The sequence below is a fragment of the Coloeus monedula genome (assembly GCF_965178545.1).
Source record: "Coloeus monedula genome assembly, chromosome: 3".
Taxonomy (NCBI): domain Eukaryota; kingdom Metazoa; phylum Chordata; class Aves; order Passeriformes; family Corvidae; genus Coloeus; species Coloeus monedula.
This window is the reverse complement of record NC_138783.1, coordinates 119105713-119121138: the sequence shown is the minus strand read 5'-3', so window position 1 is coordinate 119121138 and position 15426 is coordinate 119105713. Positions and strand designations below refer to the sequence as shown.

At 60.3% G+C, this 15426-nt stretch overlaps 1 protein-coding gene across 5 annotated transcripts in view; it reads left to right on the top strand.

The window, feature by feature from the left end:
• STIM1 (stromal interaction molecule 1) overlaps positions 1–15426 on the top strand; it is a 68470-nt gene extending 53044 nt beyond the window's left edge. For 2 of the 5 annotated variants that reach the window (XM_082279243.1, XM_082279242.1), the window contains exons 11-12: positions 4782–4848; positions 12734–15426. In XM_082279243.1, coding sequence (XP_082135369.1) covers positions 4782–4848; positions 12734–13283 — 617 coding nt within the window. In that variant the 3' untranslated portion in view covers positions 13284–15426. Of the gene's footprint in view, positions 1–4781; positions 5173–12733 lie in introns of all 5 variants that reach the window. The other 3 variants (XM_082279241.1, XM_082279240.1, XM_082279244.1) reach the window with 2 other exon arrangements.

Here is a 15426-nt window from a genome sequence, read left to right as displayed (position 1 = left end):
ACGGGCCAGGCCCCACTGCTGGGCTTGCTTGGAGCCTGTAAATTTCAGCAGAACTGGTAATTTAGAAACTGTTAATTATTGCTTCATTCTATCTGTGCTGTTCTGGTCAACTCACTGTTTAAGCATTTACCAAAAAACCCCAACCAAAGGCACGGGTAGACATGGTAGTGAGACAGGAAAAGGGATCATCCTGATGTCCCTTTGGCCTGAGCACTTTTCTGGGATTTAAAGGACTCAAAGCTGCCTCCTCTTGAGGCACAGCTGGACCTGCTTCCTGCACCATTCCAGGTGGGAGCAGCAGTGCCAACCTCAGGGCCCTGTTAAACATTTCCTGGAGCAGAGGCTGAACCCCCAATCCCCAGCTCTGTGCAGGGCTCGGGGTCACCCACAGGGAGCTCCGGTCCCTCTGTGTTGGTGACAGAGAGCATCAGCTCCCCGGGTGGCTGTCCCTGCTCCGCCGAGCCCAGATCGCACGGAGGAAGGGCTGAGCATGGATCACCCCGTGCCTGTGACCCCCCAGTTGCTGAGCTCCCAGGCTGGGTGGCACTGCCACCTTCTCTGCAGCAGCTGTGAGTCAGCCCTGGCTGCTGTTCCTGCCTTTAGCTGGCCCGGATCCTGCCTTGCTTCTCTCAAAAGGGCATTTTCCAGATAGTTTCCCATCTCGGGCTATTGCACCAGAGACTGGGAGAGCTGAAGAGCAGTGACAGGGATCTGGGGGCACAGGAGCAGCACCTGGCCAGGGCACAGCACCCTGACCTGGGCACTTCCATGGAATCACAGAGTGGATTGGGTTGGAAGGACCTTAAAGCTCATCCAGTTCTATCCCCTGCCATGGGCAGGGACACTTTCCACTGTCCCACGTTGCTCCAAGCCCCTGGCCTTTGACACTTCCAGGGATGGGGCAGCCACAGCTGCTCTGGGCAACTCTGCACGATTTAATCCAAGCCAGGGCTGTTCAGGGCAGCAGGAGGAGGAGGAGGAGGAGGGAGGAGCAGAAGGGTCTCAGGGCTGGCTCCGTGTGCTGCAGGAGACGCCCTGTGTGCCATGGCCACGTCCCCTCAGCCTGGGGCTTGGCTGTGGTGCTGGGAAGGTCTGGGGGCAGGTGCTGAGGGGGCCTCAGGCCAGGGGCCAGGGAGAGGCAGAGTTGAAGGGTTTGGGTAGGGCAGGAGGAACGGGTGTTCTGTGTGTTCTGGGGCTCAGCAGACACGGGGGCTGGAGCCAGAGTTTGTGGGATCAGGTGTGCTTGGGGCCATTAAAGCCTCAAGGAATGGAGACCTCCAGCTCTTTATCATTACCAGTCACCACCAGAATCAAGATGGACAGCTCTGATAAAGCCCTGGCACAGCCCCAGCTGGGCACTGATGGCAGGGACACTTGGGACAGTCCCAGGTGACACCTGAGAACCTGAGCTGGGCCAGGTGTGAGCCTTCAGCCCCGATTTCAGCCTTGGCTTCTTTGCACTTGAGTGCGACATTTCCAGGGAGCACTTCCAGTTCCATCACCCCAGAGCTGGGCAGAGAGCCTGCCCACCCTCCTGCCCACCCACCTCCTGCAGGTGATGCACCCTGCAACAAGCACTGGGCATTCAAGGTCTCAAAGCAAGGGAGCCTTTCCCTGTAGGATTTTTGTCCTTTGTGTACAAACCCTGCCTCAGGAGAGCAGTGCCGAGTTTCTCCTGCCCAGACGTGTTGCTAAGGACCTGTGTCTTCTCCCAGTAAATCCCATCTCTCTCTCTCCTGTTCCCACCTGGCTGCCCTCCCCAGATGCAGCCTGGCTTTTCGGGCGCAGGTTCAGCGACCGCTCCTCGCTGTCCTCGGAGGATCAGTCCCTCTGGAAATACCCTGGTTTGGTTCTCTTCAGTTATATTTTCATTTTTTTATTCTGCCCTCTGGCCTCTTTCTGGACTAAAATACATCCACCAATTTTCCATCTTTCTGGCACGGGAACTAATGAGCGTATCTCTCCTCTCTGAGCCATCACCACCTGTACTAACCCAGGAAGAGTCTGGTGGGATGAAGAAGAATCTCAGCTGCAGCTCCTGTGTGCTCCCGGGTGCACTTAGGGAATCTGGAGACTTGGACTCTCTCCATTTTACCCCTGAGGTGGAGATGAAGGACCCAGTGAGGCCGGGAGGAGGTGACAGCATTCCCTGTCCCATCCCACCTCCTTCCCCGTCCCTCCCCGCAGGTGCTGCTGGTGCTGGGTTCCCTCAGACTTCTTCAATAAACCGAGCAGTGCCACCCCTTAGGGACACCTGTCCCCTGGTGCCCCAGTGCCACGGGGATGGCACACAGCCTGCTGGCCTTGGCTGCCTTTGGAAGCCTTCCCTTTGGCAGCACAGCCGAGCCCTGGCTGTCGTGGGATGGGGGAGGAGGAGGGCGTCCAGCCTAGTGCAGGGAGGGCTTTTCCTTGGGATGCTGGGCAGATAATTTGGGGAGTGTTGGTAAAACGTGTGTCTGGAGGGACGTGGTGGCTCTGGGAAGCGAGGCCCCAGCCTGTGCTCCAGAGCTCATTGCAGGATAAGTCTTGGAGAAGGAGAGAAGTGGGAAGTCCTGAGTTGGTAAATGAGGGGTGGAACACCAGGAAAATCCAGGGAATCTGTAGGGAAAAAAGCATGGCCCAAGGGAAAGAGAAACCTGGAGCAGAAAGCCATCACCCCAGTGAGTTACTCTGGAGTCAGGTCCCTGTGAACCCTCCACAATGAGATTCCCAAACTGAAATTGCAGCTCTGGAGCTGAAAAATAGAATCTTGCAATAGAAGGTGGATGGTGTAAAATTCCAGGCTCACGGATGGGCAGTGTAGGAAACAAGGAGCAGCAAACCTGAGCAGTGGGAAGGACTGGGATTCACCTTGGGGGTGTGGAAGCAGCCAAGTTGCCAGAATTACTCCTTACTCCTCCTTCCACTGGAAGTATGTCCCTGTGGATCCTTCAGTCCTGAGTCATTCTGCCAGAGGAGCCCTGTGTGCCCAGCTGGGAGTTTCCAGAACAGGGATTGCTGGTTCTTCCATTCCCAAAGGAGCTCTCCTCCTCCTCCATTTCTGAGCTTTCCTGTCTGCATCTTTTTAACCCATTTGTACATTAATTTCTTATGCACATAAGAAGTCCTGAACACTCCTGAACACCTTATCTCCTGCCAAAGGAGGAACATCTTGTACGGAATGGCAGCAAGGGGATGAGATAAAGCCAGCCTGGTTGGCTCGGGATGGGGCTGCAGCCCTGGGATCCCGTTTTCCATGATGGAGGGGAGCGTTCCCAAGGCTCCGGGCAGGTGAAGGGGCCTCCCCTGGCTCTGGGGGTGAGCCCGGGGGCAGGTGTGGGGCACAGGCAGCTGCTCAGGGATTGTTGAGCTCCAGTTCCAGCCAGGCGTGACCATGGGGCTGGAGAGATCCCAAGGAACTTCAAAGGCAGTTCAGGAGCTGGTGCTGGGGCTCCAAAGGACATTCCCATGTGGTTCCCCAAACCAAGGGGAATTGGCAACCAGAGGAGAATATTTCAGATGGAGGGTCTCTGATCAGTCACAGTGGTCATGGAACAGGCTGGGAGCAGGTGAGGCCACTCTGGGGCCAGAGTCACCAGTTCACACACGCAGGAATCAGGCATGAATCCCAGAAAGTCTGGGTTGGAAGGACCTTACAGCTCATCCCATTCCAGCCCTGCCATGGCAGGGACACCTTCCACTGTCCAGGCTGCTCCAAGCCCCAATGTCCAGCCTGGCCTTGGGCACTGCCAGGGATCCAGGGGCAGCCCCAGCTGCTCTGGGCACCCTGTGCCAGGGCCTGCCCACCCTCCCAGGGAACAATTCCTGCCCAATGTCCTCGACTCCAGTATTTTCAACCAACCAGGGAACTGCCCCTGGATCCCTGGCAGTGTCCCAGGCCAGGTTGGACATTGGGGCTCGGAGCCACCTGGGACAGTGGAAGGTGTCCCTGCCATGGCAGGGGTGGGAAGAGATGCCCTTTGGGGTCCCTCCCAGCCCAATCCCCTGTATGATTCCATGCTCCCAGTGCTGCCCCGGCACAGCGATGCCGGAAGCGGAGCAGAGCTGAGCTCTGTGAGTGGAGCTTTGGGTGTCATCACTGACCTGCTCACCTGGGGCTCTGCTTTGGGCTGTGAAGGTCCCACCCAGGCAGCAGCACTGTGGCCATGAGATGTCTGTGAGGCTGGAATGGCCCGTGCCCTGGAAGTGCCCAGTCCTTGGCTCTCCAGGAGCCGGATGGTGGCTCCAGGTGGGATGAATCACACAGCCACTCTCTGCATCAGGCAAGATGCTCAGATAAGGTGTTCAGAGGCACCTACCTCAGGAATGTTGAAGTTTTCCATGGGCTGGGCATTAATCCAGCATGTTCAGCATCAGCTTAAAGCTGCTTCTGCATTAAACAGCCCTTAACTGCTGGCACGAGGTGGGACAGTGCTGGTGGCACAGGGGCAGTGGGGTGGTGCTGGTGGGATGGTGCCGGTGGGACAGGAGCAGTGGGATGGGGACGGTGGGATGGTGCCAGTGGGACAGGAGCGGTGGGATGGTGCTGGTGGGATGGTGCCAGTGGGACAGGAGCGGTGGGATGGTGCTGGTGGGACAGGAGCGGTGGGATGGTGCTGGTGGGATGATGCCCATTGGACAGGAGCAGTGGGATGGTGCTGGTGGGATGATGCCCATGGGACAGGAGCGGTGGGATGGTGCTGGTGGGATGATGCCCATGGGACAGGAGCGGTGGGATGGGGACGGTGCCAGCGCTCCGTGGGCCGGGCCGTGCCTCAGCGCTCTGCTGTGTCTCGTTGCAGCTCCGGCCTTGCCCAGCACAGTCCGGCAGCGCCTGGTGGAGCCGCAGCACGGCCACGGATCGCAGAGGTTGGTAGAGAGTCACGTGCCGGGGCAGCCCGAGCCGGGCCCCGCGGCCCCGTTCCGGGCGGGCCGAGTGTCCCTGCGCCGAATGCACAGCCTCACCTCCGGACAGTCCTTCAGCTCCGACCTGCCCGGCTCCAGCCCATCGCCTGCCTCCACCTCCTCCACCTCCTGCTCCTCATCCACCACCACTGCACCTGCTCCTGCTTGCCATGTCCACCCTATCTATTACCATCACACCACCTCTTATTTCCTCCAGATGGATTCCATCCCCGACCTGCCCCCTCCTGATGTCACCTCTGGAGTTCGCTGTCGCACTGGGAGCTTTGGGTATATTGCTGTTTCTTTTCTAGCTGCCTCCTGCCTGCTGTGCCTCAGAGCTGGCGCTTGCTCGGGTGCTCGTTCTCCCACATTCCTCCTGCCCTTTTCTTTCGGGCCTTTATTCCATGATTTATCCACGTTTGTTCCTTCCACTGCTCTCCCCTGCCACTGGAGCCTCTAAGGAGGATTCCATGGCCATCCCCATGCCCGCCAGCTCAGTGGGGCATTCCCAAGGTGCTGTGCTGTTGTTTCACTGTAGCTGAGCAAAGGAGAATTCCCAGGTGCTTGTTATTCCCTGAACAAGGGGATGTGAGGAGGTAACAGAACTGATCACCAAACCTGACCTGATTTGAAGCCTGGGCTTCCTTGGGCTCCTCACAAATGAATTGCAAAGGGAACATGATGGGTGGGGACCACGAGGTAGCAGTGGGAGAATTTTGGGATGGTTTTCAGAGGTGCTGGAGCGGCAGTTCAGGAATGTGTTTCAGAGTGACTGATCTGGCAGCGATGAGGAATGGGGGTGTTCTGGCTAAGGAATGTCTGAGGAGGGGGTTGGAGCTTCTGTTGTTGGCTTTAGCTTGGTCCCTTTCCGTTGGCTCTTTGGAGACCTGGCGCATCCCTGGGACTGGTTATCCTCCACCCCTAAATCCCGGAGCTGTCCCAGTTCAGCGCGCTGGTGATAGGGAGGAGCAGGAATCCTGCCGGGGTGCTCCGAGGGGGCCCTGGCAGGAATGTTGTGTGTCCCAGGCACAGGATCAGGTTCCTCGGGTGGCTTTCATCCGAGCGAGATCCCGGACATCCCTGTCCCACGGGGTCATGGGTGCAGCCAGTCCCAAGGTGTTGTGTCCCTGCGGGTGTGGGACCCCCTGCGATCAGGGTGGTGGGAGGGCTGTGATGGAGCAGGGAGTCCTGTCCCTGCCAGGTGCTGCCTGTGGCCCCAGACAGGTCATTCCATCTCTGTTCCGTGCTTTCTCCAATGCCAAATTAAAAACAGTCTCCTAATGCTCACTATTGGGGAGCAGACTCCTGGGAGAAGGCTGGAAGTCTGTGGGTGAGGCAGAGGATAGGGGAAATGTCCTTCCACCATTATTTCTCCAGGCAGGGAAACATTCCCAGTCACCACATCTTCACCCATCCCAGGACGCTGTCCCATTATTCCCTTACCTGTGGGTCCCTCTGCCCTCAGGTGCTGGGATCTCTCCTGGCCTTGTTCATGTCTCTGGTTTGGATGTTCCACCCCCTCCCTGCCCCGTGTGTCTCAAAGCTGAGCAGCCCCAGGCACTTTCTGGAATCTGGAATATTGAGGGGGAAATTCCTGCACCTGCTCCACAATGGAGAACTAAAGAGTAGCATCTCAGTTCATTCAGTAATGGTTGTTTGGGGATGATGAGAAGCAGCGTAATTAATTAACTCCTCCCAGTGGGAGCTCAACTGCAGCTGTCCCAGTTGGACTGGTAAAAGCTGGGAATGCTGCTGCTCCCTGCTTCCATTGCCTCCCTGACTCTGCAGGAGGGAGGGCTCATCCTGGCAGCCCGGGGCTCATGTCCTGTGTGCAAAACCGCTGTTTAAATGTGATTTACTCCCACCTGAGGCCCGTGACACACAGAATTCCTGCCCAGGACAAAGCCTGAGTCCCTGCAGACTCCCCGAGAGTAGCAGAGGGAAACGGGATCTGGCACGGGGCCCCCAGGAAGGAAAGGGGACAGTGCCAGAGGTCGTTAGGAGGGGATAAGTGGGGGCTCCCCCTGGTCAGAGCCCAGCTGGTCACCACTGGGTGACAGCAGGACTGTCCTCACCCTGCTCCTGTGGCCAAACCCAGCCGGTGATGCAGCAGAAGCGATGGAGTCAGAACCTCCCACCCACCTGGGATTTGCTGCAGCTACAGCAGAGCAGGCGACTCCCCCCCCCATCCATCCCTGCTCACCCCAGGCAGCGGAAATGAGGAGCTGGGTGCCCAAAGATGTGGGTTTGTCGCTGTTAATTGTTTTATCCAACTGCATCATTAGCAGATCCTGCTTTGATGCATCCCCAAAAGCGCCGCTGCCAGGCTGATGGATTGCTGCTCCTCCTTGATATCCTCAGTCCTGGAGGCTTTTCCATGCATCCCTCGAGCTCCACAGCCTCCTGGGGAGGCAGGCAGGACGGCTGGGGAGGCTCAGAAAGGCCTTCCAGGGAGTCACTGCAAGGACCAGAGCAGAATCCCAAAGCTTCCTGGCTCCCTTGGTAGAAAGAATGTGCCACCCTGATTGTGGGGGCTGCTGGAGCTCTTTAGCCTCTGCCACATCCAGCAGATGCCAAGGCTGGGGAGAGCTCACAGGAGAAACCATCTCCAAGGAGCTGCCCCCCGAGCAAGGCTGGGGATCGCTGTCTCTGGAATCCTGCTGGGGTTATCCCTGCAGGGAGCCGCTTCCCTCAACTCCTCACTCTTTGCTTCTCTTTTGCAATTGGCTTCAGAGGATCCGGCGCCAATAAGGTCAGAGCGGTTCCGGGCCGGAGGCGGCTGCGGGATCGGGGGGTCCCCGGGGGGAGAGGGGCTGGAGGGGGCTGTGTGTGCACAGAGGTTTCTGCTGCCAGTGCCTGCCTCAGGTGGATAAAACTGATGGAGATGGGAGTGTAGGACCAAATCCGCACGCCCAGGCCCTTCTCCGACCAGGAAGGGAGGTGGCAGCCAAAGCACAGGGAGGGGAGAGAGTCAGGAATCCAGGGAAATGAGTAATTCACAGCTCTTGCAGGGTGGAAGGGAGGAAGCTGCTGTTGGGTTTGCATTGAGGCAGAGCCAAGCTCAGCCCCACAGCAAATTTGGGAATTTGCCATAAGAAAAGCCTTGGTCCCTGGTGCCATATGCACAGAGCCCAGCAGACGAGGGTGCTCCCAGGGCACGGAGGGATGAGGCAGCGAGGGCTCCCTGGCTGCTGGAGCACTCCAGGGCAGCTCCTGGGCCATGCCAGGCTGTACCCGAGCGGGAACCTCCGGAGAAGTCCCTCATGGGCTGCAGGGCCGGGGAAAAATAGGTGTTTGTTCTCCATCCTCCTCCTGCTCCTCCCCTGCTCCTCCTCCACTCCCAGGCTTTCCTTACTCCATGCTTTGCTCTCTGCTTCTTTTGTTTGCCATCCCCATCTCCTCACCCTCCCTCCCTCAGGGCTGGGGTGGATCCTGGTGGGGCGGGAGGAAGCACAGGAGAAAGCAGATCCATCCTGCCTCAGGCAGGTGAGTGCTGGCAGGGTTGGTCTCTGGAGGTCTTAGGAGTGCCTGGATCCGTGGAAAAGAGCAGTGAGCACTGCTGGGCTGGAGGAAGGCTCAGGCTCCCAGGTATTTCCCTGTCCAGTTGCTGCTCCGTGGTTTCCAGGAGGGCTGAGCCTACAGTGCTCTGTAGAAACACTTCCTCTGATCCCTTCCTGGGATCCCGTCGAGGCCAGTGGTGTCCTGGGATAGCTTTTCCTCTTGAAAATGTGCTGCAGCAGTTCAGGAGCATAATCCTCATGGAAATCAGTGGGATATAGGCCAGGCCTTGGCTGAGCCTCATCTGGGATGTTGGAAGTATCCTGGGAATGCTCTTTCCTCCCTCTTGTCCTGGCATGGACTCAGGAGTGTCCACTCCTCTTGCTGTCTCCTACCCAGCCAGCGTGATCCCAGGAATCCTGTCCCCCTTGTCGTGCACTTCCTTGTGGGAGCCACCAGGGAAAGGTTCATTTGGGGCTGAAGAAAATCCCAGCCGAAGTTCCCAGCCACTGGTGTTCAGCTCCCAAAATCAGCCCATGGGTGCCACAGTAGGAAAGCAGGAGGTCCCTGTGCCAGGTGTCCTGGTCTGTCGGGTGTCCCTTGGATTGTCCCTGGCGTGGTGGGGGTGTCCTGTGTGCCAGGATGTCCCTGGAGCCTGGCACAGTAGGGTGGGCACTGCTGCTGCTCTGGTGGGTGCTGGTGTCACCAGGTCTTCCCTGTATCCTTCAGGAATATATTCCTGAGTTACAGCTGGAGAGATTGTGTTTGAGGAGGGTTAGCTTAGACCGTTGGAATATTTGGGAATTGTGTGCTCTTGGGCATCAGCTCCTTCAGTTCCCCCGGATGAGCCCGGGGGATGAACTGGGGCTCCAGCGAGGTGGGACCCCTGCGGTGCCAGCATCCGCTCCAGGGCAGAGGATCCCAGGGAACAGCCACACCAGGAATGGGGACAGGGACCCCCAGCCCCCCTGGCCCTGTGCTGCAGTGAGGGCAGTCCCAGGAGGTGACACCATGGCTGTGGTGTCACCAAGGCCCTGTTCCACCTCCCGCGGCGCGGGACCAGCTGTCCTGGGATCGGGTTCCCAGCGTCTGCTCCGGGAAGAAAATCCTCCCGGAGCAGAGCATGGCTCTCCATCTGCTGTCGTCATTTTCTCCACACGCTGCCAGCGCTGCTGGGTCACTTTGGTCCCTTCTGGATTGAAAACTGCAGGACTTAGAGGAGAGGGAACGGCTGCCCAGAGCCCAGCAAGGAACGCTCACCCTCTTCACACATCCTTGAAGTCCACTCAGTTGAAAAGAATCCTTTTTTTGCTGTATTTGCTGCTCTCTTGCTGTTTTAAAGGATTTATTTCACTGACCCTCACCCAGATCCCGGTGGGATTGTGGCAGCCTGAAGGGTTGGGTTGGATTTCCTGGAAAAGAAGATTCTTCAGTGGAGTTGGGACGTGGACTGTGAAGGGAGCGGGTGTTGCTGTACCTCTGTCCCCAGCCAGAGCACGCTGGGTCCCGTGGGGCTCTCCCACCTCCTCCATGACCTGAGTCCCAAGGAAGCGCTGCGTTCCTGCCAGGATACGATCCCGCCTGCTCCTGCTCCTGGATCCAGCCAGCACCATTCCTGTGCCATGATTCTGCCCCACAGCCTCGCTCCTTCTCCCCGCTCTGCTGAGACCTGCCGCTGGCATCGGGCTGGTGCCAACCCCTGCAGCCAAAGTCTGCTGTGTTTTCCTGGAAAGGGGGCACTTTCCAGGGATTTGTGGAGAAAACAAACCTCTGGAAGTGGGGGTTCAACCCTGGTGGCATCTCAGCAGCAGCTCAGCATGTGCAGGTGGTGGGAGAGGAGTGTCCAAGCAGGAATTCCCAGGTGAATTTTCCCCCTTTGCAGGTGTGGTAAGCCATGAGCCAGAAACATTCAGTAAAAGCAGGAGACTCCTGAATTCCTTAAAGGAGTTGGAGGTTGTGATGGCAGTGACATTCCATGTGCAGGCACTGGCAGCATCCCGAGGCCTCCCAGCCCAGGTGTGTGATGTGTCCGTGTTTTGGGAGTCAGCTCCAGCAGCCCGTGTTCGGCCCCACCACATTCCATGGCTGCTGCTGTTCCCAAGGCCCAGTTATCCCAGTTACCCCATGGCAGCCATGGGCCACCAGCCGTCACGGTGACCTTCCGCAGTATCTGCTGGTGGCCTTGGGAGCTCAGTGGCTCCACATGTGTGATCTGTGGCAGTTGTCTCCCTTGGAGAGGCTCCAGCTGCTCCCTCAGAATAGCCAGGGATTTCACACCATCCGGATTGTTCCGTTCTCCCGGCTGCTCTCCTGGGATGCGGCTCCAGCGCTCGGACATGGGCCGGGCTCAGCGAGGACAAGGACAATGCCAGCAGTGCCCAGGGCTCTTTGCTGCTGGGGAAAAGAAGAGCTGAGGTGTTCTCCACAGCTGGGCTCCCCCAGTAGATCCATGGCCAAATCCCAGCCATTTTCCTCCGTGTATTCCTGTGGAGCTGCTGAATGAGGGCCCAACTTTATTCCATGGGTTTTGTAGAAGAAATAGACTTTTTCCAGTACAAGGAGAGTGTTCCGGGCCTGTCCAACCTCCCCATGCTGGGACAGCCAGGACTCCGGTGTGTGCCATCACTTTTTGTGGAGAGCAGTGAGGAGTGGCTTCCTCAGAGGCCAGGATTGGGACCAGCGCTGGGAAACGTCTTCAGCAGCAGCAGGAACACCGGGATCCGGGGCAGCCCTACACATTTGCCATGGACATGGAGCTGGGTGCTGTGGTCACACGCTGGAGGAAGGGATGGGGCATCCAGAGGCACCTGGACAGGCTGGAGAGGTGGCACCGTGCCAGCCTCATGAAGCTCAGCAGGGCCAAGGGCAAGGTCCTGTGCCTGGCTCAGGGCAATCCCAGCACAAACAGAGGCTGGGGAGGATGGATTGGGAGCAGCCCTGGGGAGAAGGAGCTGGGGATTGGTGGGGAGAAGCTCCCCAGGCCCTGGCCACAAGCACTGGGACCTTAAATCACCGTGCCCTGGGCTGATCCCCCAGTGCGGGCAGCAGGGAAGGGATTGGGATTGTGTCCCTGTGCTCAGGTGAGAGCAGAGCAGCTGGGGCTGCCCCTGGATCCCTGGCAGTGCCCAAGGCCAGGCTGGACATTGGGGCTGGAGCAGCCTGGGACAGTGGGAGGTGTCCCTGCCATGGCAGGGGTGGCACTGGATGGGCTTTAAGGTCTCTTCCAACCCAAACCAGTCTGGGATTCCTGAGCATCTCCCCAGTTGTGCCTGGACGTCTCCACAGGTGCCAGCTCTGTTGAGGAGGTTTTCCCTTGTCTCGCCAGTCTCTTTAGCTGCCTCCAGGCTGATGTTGATGGTGGTACCACAGGAGATGATCTGGGGCTCCTCGTGCAGTGCCAGGCAAGGTTTGGTGACCCATGTCCAGGGGTCTGTGCCAGGAGCAGAGATCAAGGGGCTCTGGGGTGAGGGACAGGTCAGCACCTCCCATCTCTTCTCACCGCCTTTCGCTTCTCTTCCCCCTCGCTCCTTTCCTCTCCATTTGCCTCCCATTCTGCACCACCCTCCTGTGCGTGGGGCAGGGCCGGGGCCCCTCACCCCATCCCTCTGTCCGGGCAGCCTCCGGCGTTGCCGTGGCATCAGGGGGAAGCACCGGAGCTCCCGGCCCGGCTGCCCGGGCACGGTGGCACCTGGGCAGGGGCCCCGGGGATGCGGGGCCAGCACCCATCCAGCCGGGAGGAGCGAGCTGTGACTTGTCATTTCCCCCGTCCTCCTGCCTCCCAGTCTCCAGAGGGGCTCCGGGAGCTCCTCTCGCCCCGTTGGCCGTCACCGGTAGGCACAGGCTGGGCACAAACCACGTGCAGCGGCGGGGCTGGGCATGGCTTCGTGTGGGAGCGCCCAACCTCTAATTCCTCCCGCCGGGATTAGAGGTTGGCACCGGCTGAGCCGGGAAAGGGGCAGGGGCGGGGGGCGCGGGCCCACACACGGATGTGGCGAGGGCTGAGGGGCCCTCCCGGGAACCTGCGGGACACCGGGGTTGGGGCGAGCTGGGAGCACTCTCGGGTCCCGCTGGGATCCATCGGGGCGGAATGAGCCTCCATCCGGCTTCCCCCGTCCCCGCTCCCTCCCAGCTGCTCGGGGTGCTGGCGGTGAGCCCCTGTCCCGGGATCCCCTGGGGGCACACGGGGATGGCAGAGCCAGGGGCAGGGCGGCAGCCGGGGGTGGGCAGGGGCTCACTGCCAGCCCCCTCCCCGGGGTCACTGGGGGGTCCCCACGCCCCCCTCGGCCGCTGCTTCCATCCGTGTGTGCGGGGCCGGCACTGATGCCCCTCTCTCTCCGCCCTCTCACCGCAGAGATTTAACTCGCTGCGACTCCGACTCCTCCATCCCGCACCTGAGCGACCACCAGCGTATCCCCAGCTCGGCGCCCAAGCTGCTGGCTGCCCGGCCCACGCTGCTGACCAGGTCCATGGAGGAGGCTGTCCCCGGGCCCCCGGCCCCCGGCGCGCCCACCCCCAACGGCGGCAGCCGGCACGGGGAGCCCTCCGCCCTGGTGGCCTTGCAGGAGCGGCTGCCCGAGAGCCCCATGGTGATGAAGAAGATGATGATGGTGAACCACGGCATGGAGAAGTCCTCCAGCCTGGGGGAGATCAGCCACCCGACGGCCGGCAAGCCCAGCCACTCGGATTCGTCCCGGTCGCACAGCCCCAGCTCCACCGACCCCGACACCCCCTCCCCCATCTCTGACTGCCGGCCCAGCGGCGCCAGGAACACCCGCATCCCGCAGCTGGCCGCCAAGAAGAGTCCGGGGGACGAGGACAGCAGCCTGACGGGCGACGAGGTTGACCTCGGCCAGAGCAAGAAAAAGTTCCCCCTAAAGATCTTCAAGAAGCCCAAGAAGTAGGGGGAGGACACCCCCGGACGCGTCCCGCCGGGCCCGGGGCCGGCCGTGCACCGGGATCGCAGCGCGGCCCCGGCACCCTCCACACCCCGAGTCACCCCCAGCGCCGGCACGGGAGGAGCTATTTAAACTTATTTATTTCCTGATCTCCGAGACGAAAAACCGCGACGCCGCCGGCTACCCCGGGAGAAGAGCCGCCCCTGCCCTCCCCTCCGACCGCTGCGGTCCCGGCTTTGCTGTGCATGGCTTCCAGTTACTCCTGCTCTGCTCAGCCACGCGGCCTTTGGGTTTGGTTTCAATGTGGTTTTATTTTTTTATTTTATTTTTTATTGTTGTTGTTATTAATTTGTTTTCCTGCCTCCTCCAACTTTTGCACAGGCTGATGGAGGGTCGGGGCGGCGCCGGCTGCTCCGCGCTCCCGCCCGGGGTGACTCAGGTCGCAGCGGTTCTCCCTCATTTCTCCGAGTCACTTTTCCACCCCGGCCCCCATGGCTACGCCCCTGGGAGGGGGATCCCCTCCTGAGCAGCTCTCGCTACGCAGGAGCAGGGGAGGACTCTGCCCTTGCCGGTACTTGTGTGCTCCCGGTCCCCACGTCCCGCCTGGGGGCTCGCGGGGACGGGGCTGTCCCCGCACTGCTCTGCCCGGTGGCTGGGGAAGGTTGGGATGCCGCGGGGGAGGAGCCCACGCCTGTCCCCGGCTTTACTTCCCCGGGCACCCTCCCCAGTCCCCTGGACTCCTCCGAACCCGCCGTGCCCCAGGGACCCGGCCGAGGACCCTGGTGACAAGGGACAGTGAGGGAAGGGCCATCCCGAGGGGTGCTGGTGCAGGGCGAGGTCCAGCCACCACATCCACACGAAGAGGGGGGGCTCTCGGGAGCAGACCCGTCGCGTGTCCCCTGTCCTGGCTGGGCAGGGCCAGAGGGAGGGACCAGGACACAGCAGGGCTCTCCAGGGCAGGGGACAGGCTGTGCCTGGGTGGCCGGACCGTGACAGTGTCCTCCCGCTGTCCTGGCTCCACCCCCTGGAGCAGGCCGGGTGCCGGGGGCTCTGTGCCCTCCCGAGGGACGCAGGAGGCTCACACAGGGAGTGTCCCCCTTGCCCTGAGGCCACATGCCGCAGCATCCTTGGCTGTGCCAGCCCGTGCCAGCACAGCCTGACCCGGGTCTCAGTCCGTCCTGAGCCGCTCACAGGGGCTCTCCCGTGCTCCCTCAGCACATTGTGGGTCACGTCCTGCTGCTCACAGCCCCCGGCTCGGTGTGTCCCCATCACAGCCCTGGCCTCTGAGGGGGTCCCCACTCAGGGCAGCAACTGTGGCTGAGTCCTCCTCCCTCTGAGGGCTGAGGCTGTCCCTAGGGATGAGCCCTGCCCCATCCCCAGGGCTGAGCACCATTCCATCCCCAGGGCTGAGCCTTGCTCCATCCCCTTGCTCCCCTCTCCCAGCTCCCTCCAGGAGCATCCCCCAGCACTGGGGCTGCCAGGGGAACCCCCAGACCTCCTCCTGCCCCACTCGAGGCGGCTCCCTGGCACCACATGACCCTCGAGCCCAGGGTCCCTATCCTCACCACTCTCTCCATCCCCAGCCCCCAAACCACTGTCCCACACGTCCCCAAGCGTGGGGAGGGGGCTGCTCCTGCCGAGGCAGAGGAGGATGCACAGGGGGAGGAAGAGGAGGCCAGGCTGGATGCCGAGAGCCCCCGGGGCCTTGCTTTATGCCAGAGTAATATATTTGTGTCTTGACAATTCAGGAAGGGCTACAAAGGTGTTTTTTGTTCCGTAGGTGGGAGTTAAACAATTTCACTGTTGCTTTGGGATAAGTGAAAAATTCCTCTCAATGACTTAAGTGCCTGCATTTCCCTGGGGACGGGGGGATGCGCTTGGCCCCATGGCCGCTGGCTTGGCACCCTGATTCCCTGGGCACCCCGCTGTCACGGGCAGGGCCCCCCGGGAGCGGGGCCAGCGGGGCCGGGGCTGGAGCTGCTTGTGGTGGCAGAGACCTGTGGATGTTTCTGGAGAAGGGGTTGGGGATCCACCAAACGGCAACTGTTGACGCATCTGCCAACTCTTGATTTAAGGTTGTTTTTTTTTTTTTTTTTTTGTCATTTCATAAAACTTTTCAATCCAATAAAGCATGTAGTCTATTTTACGA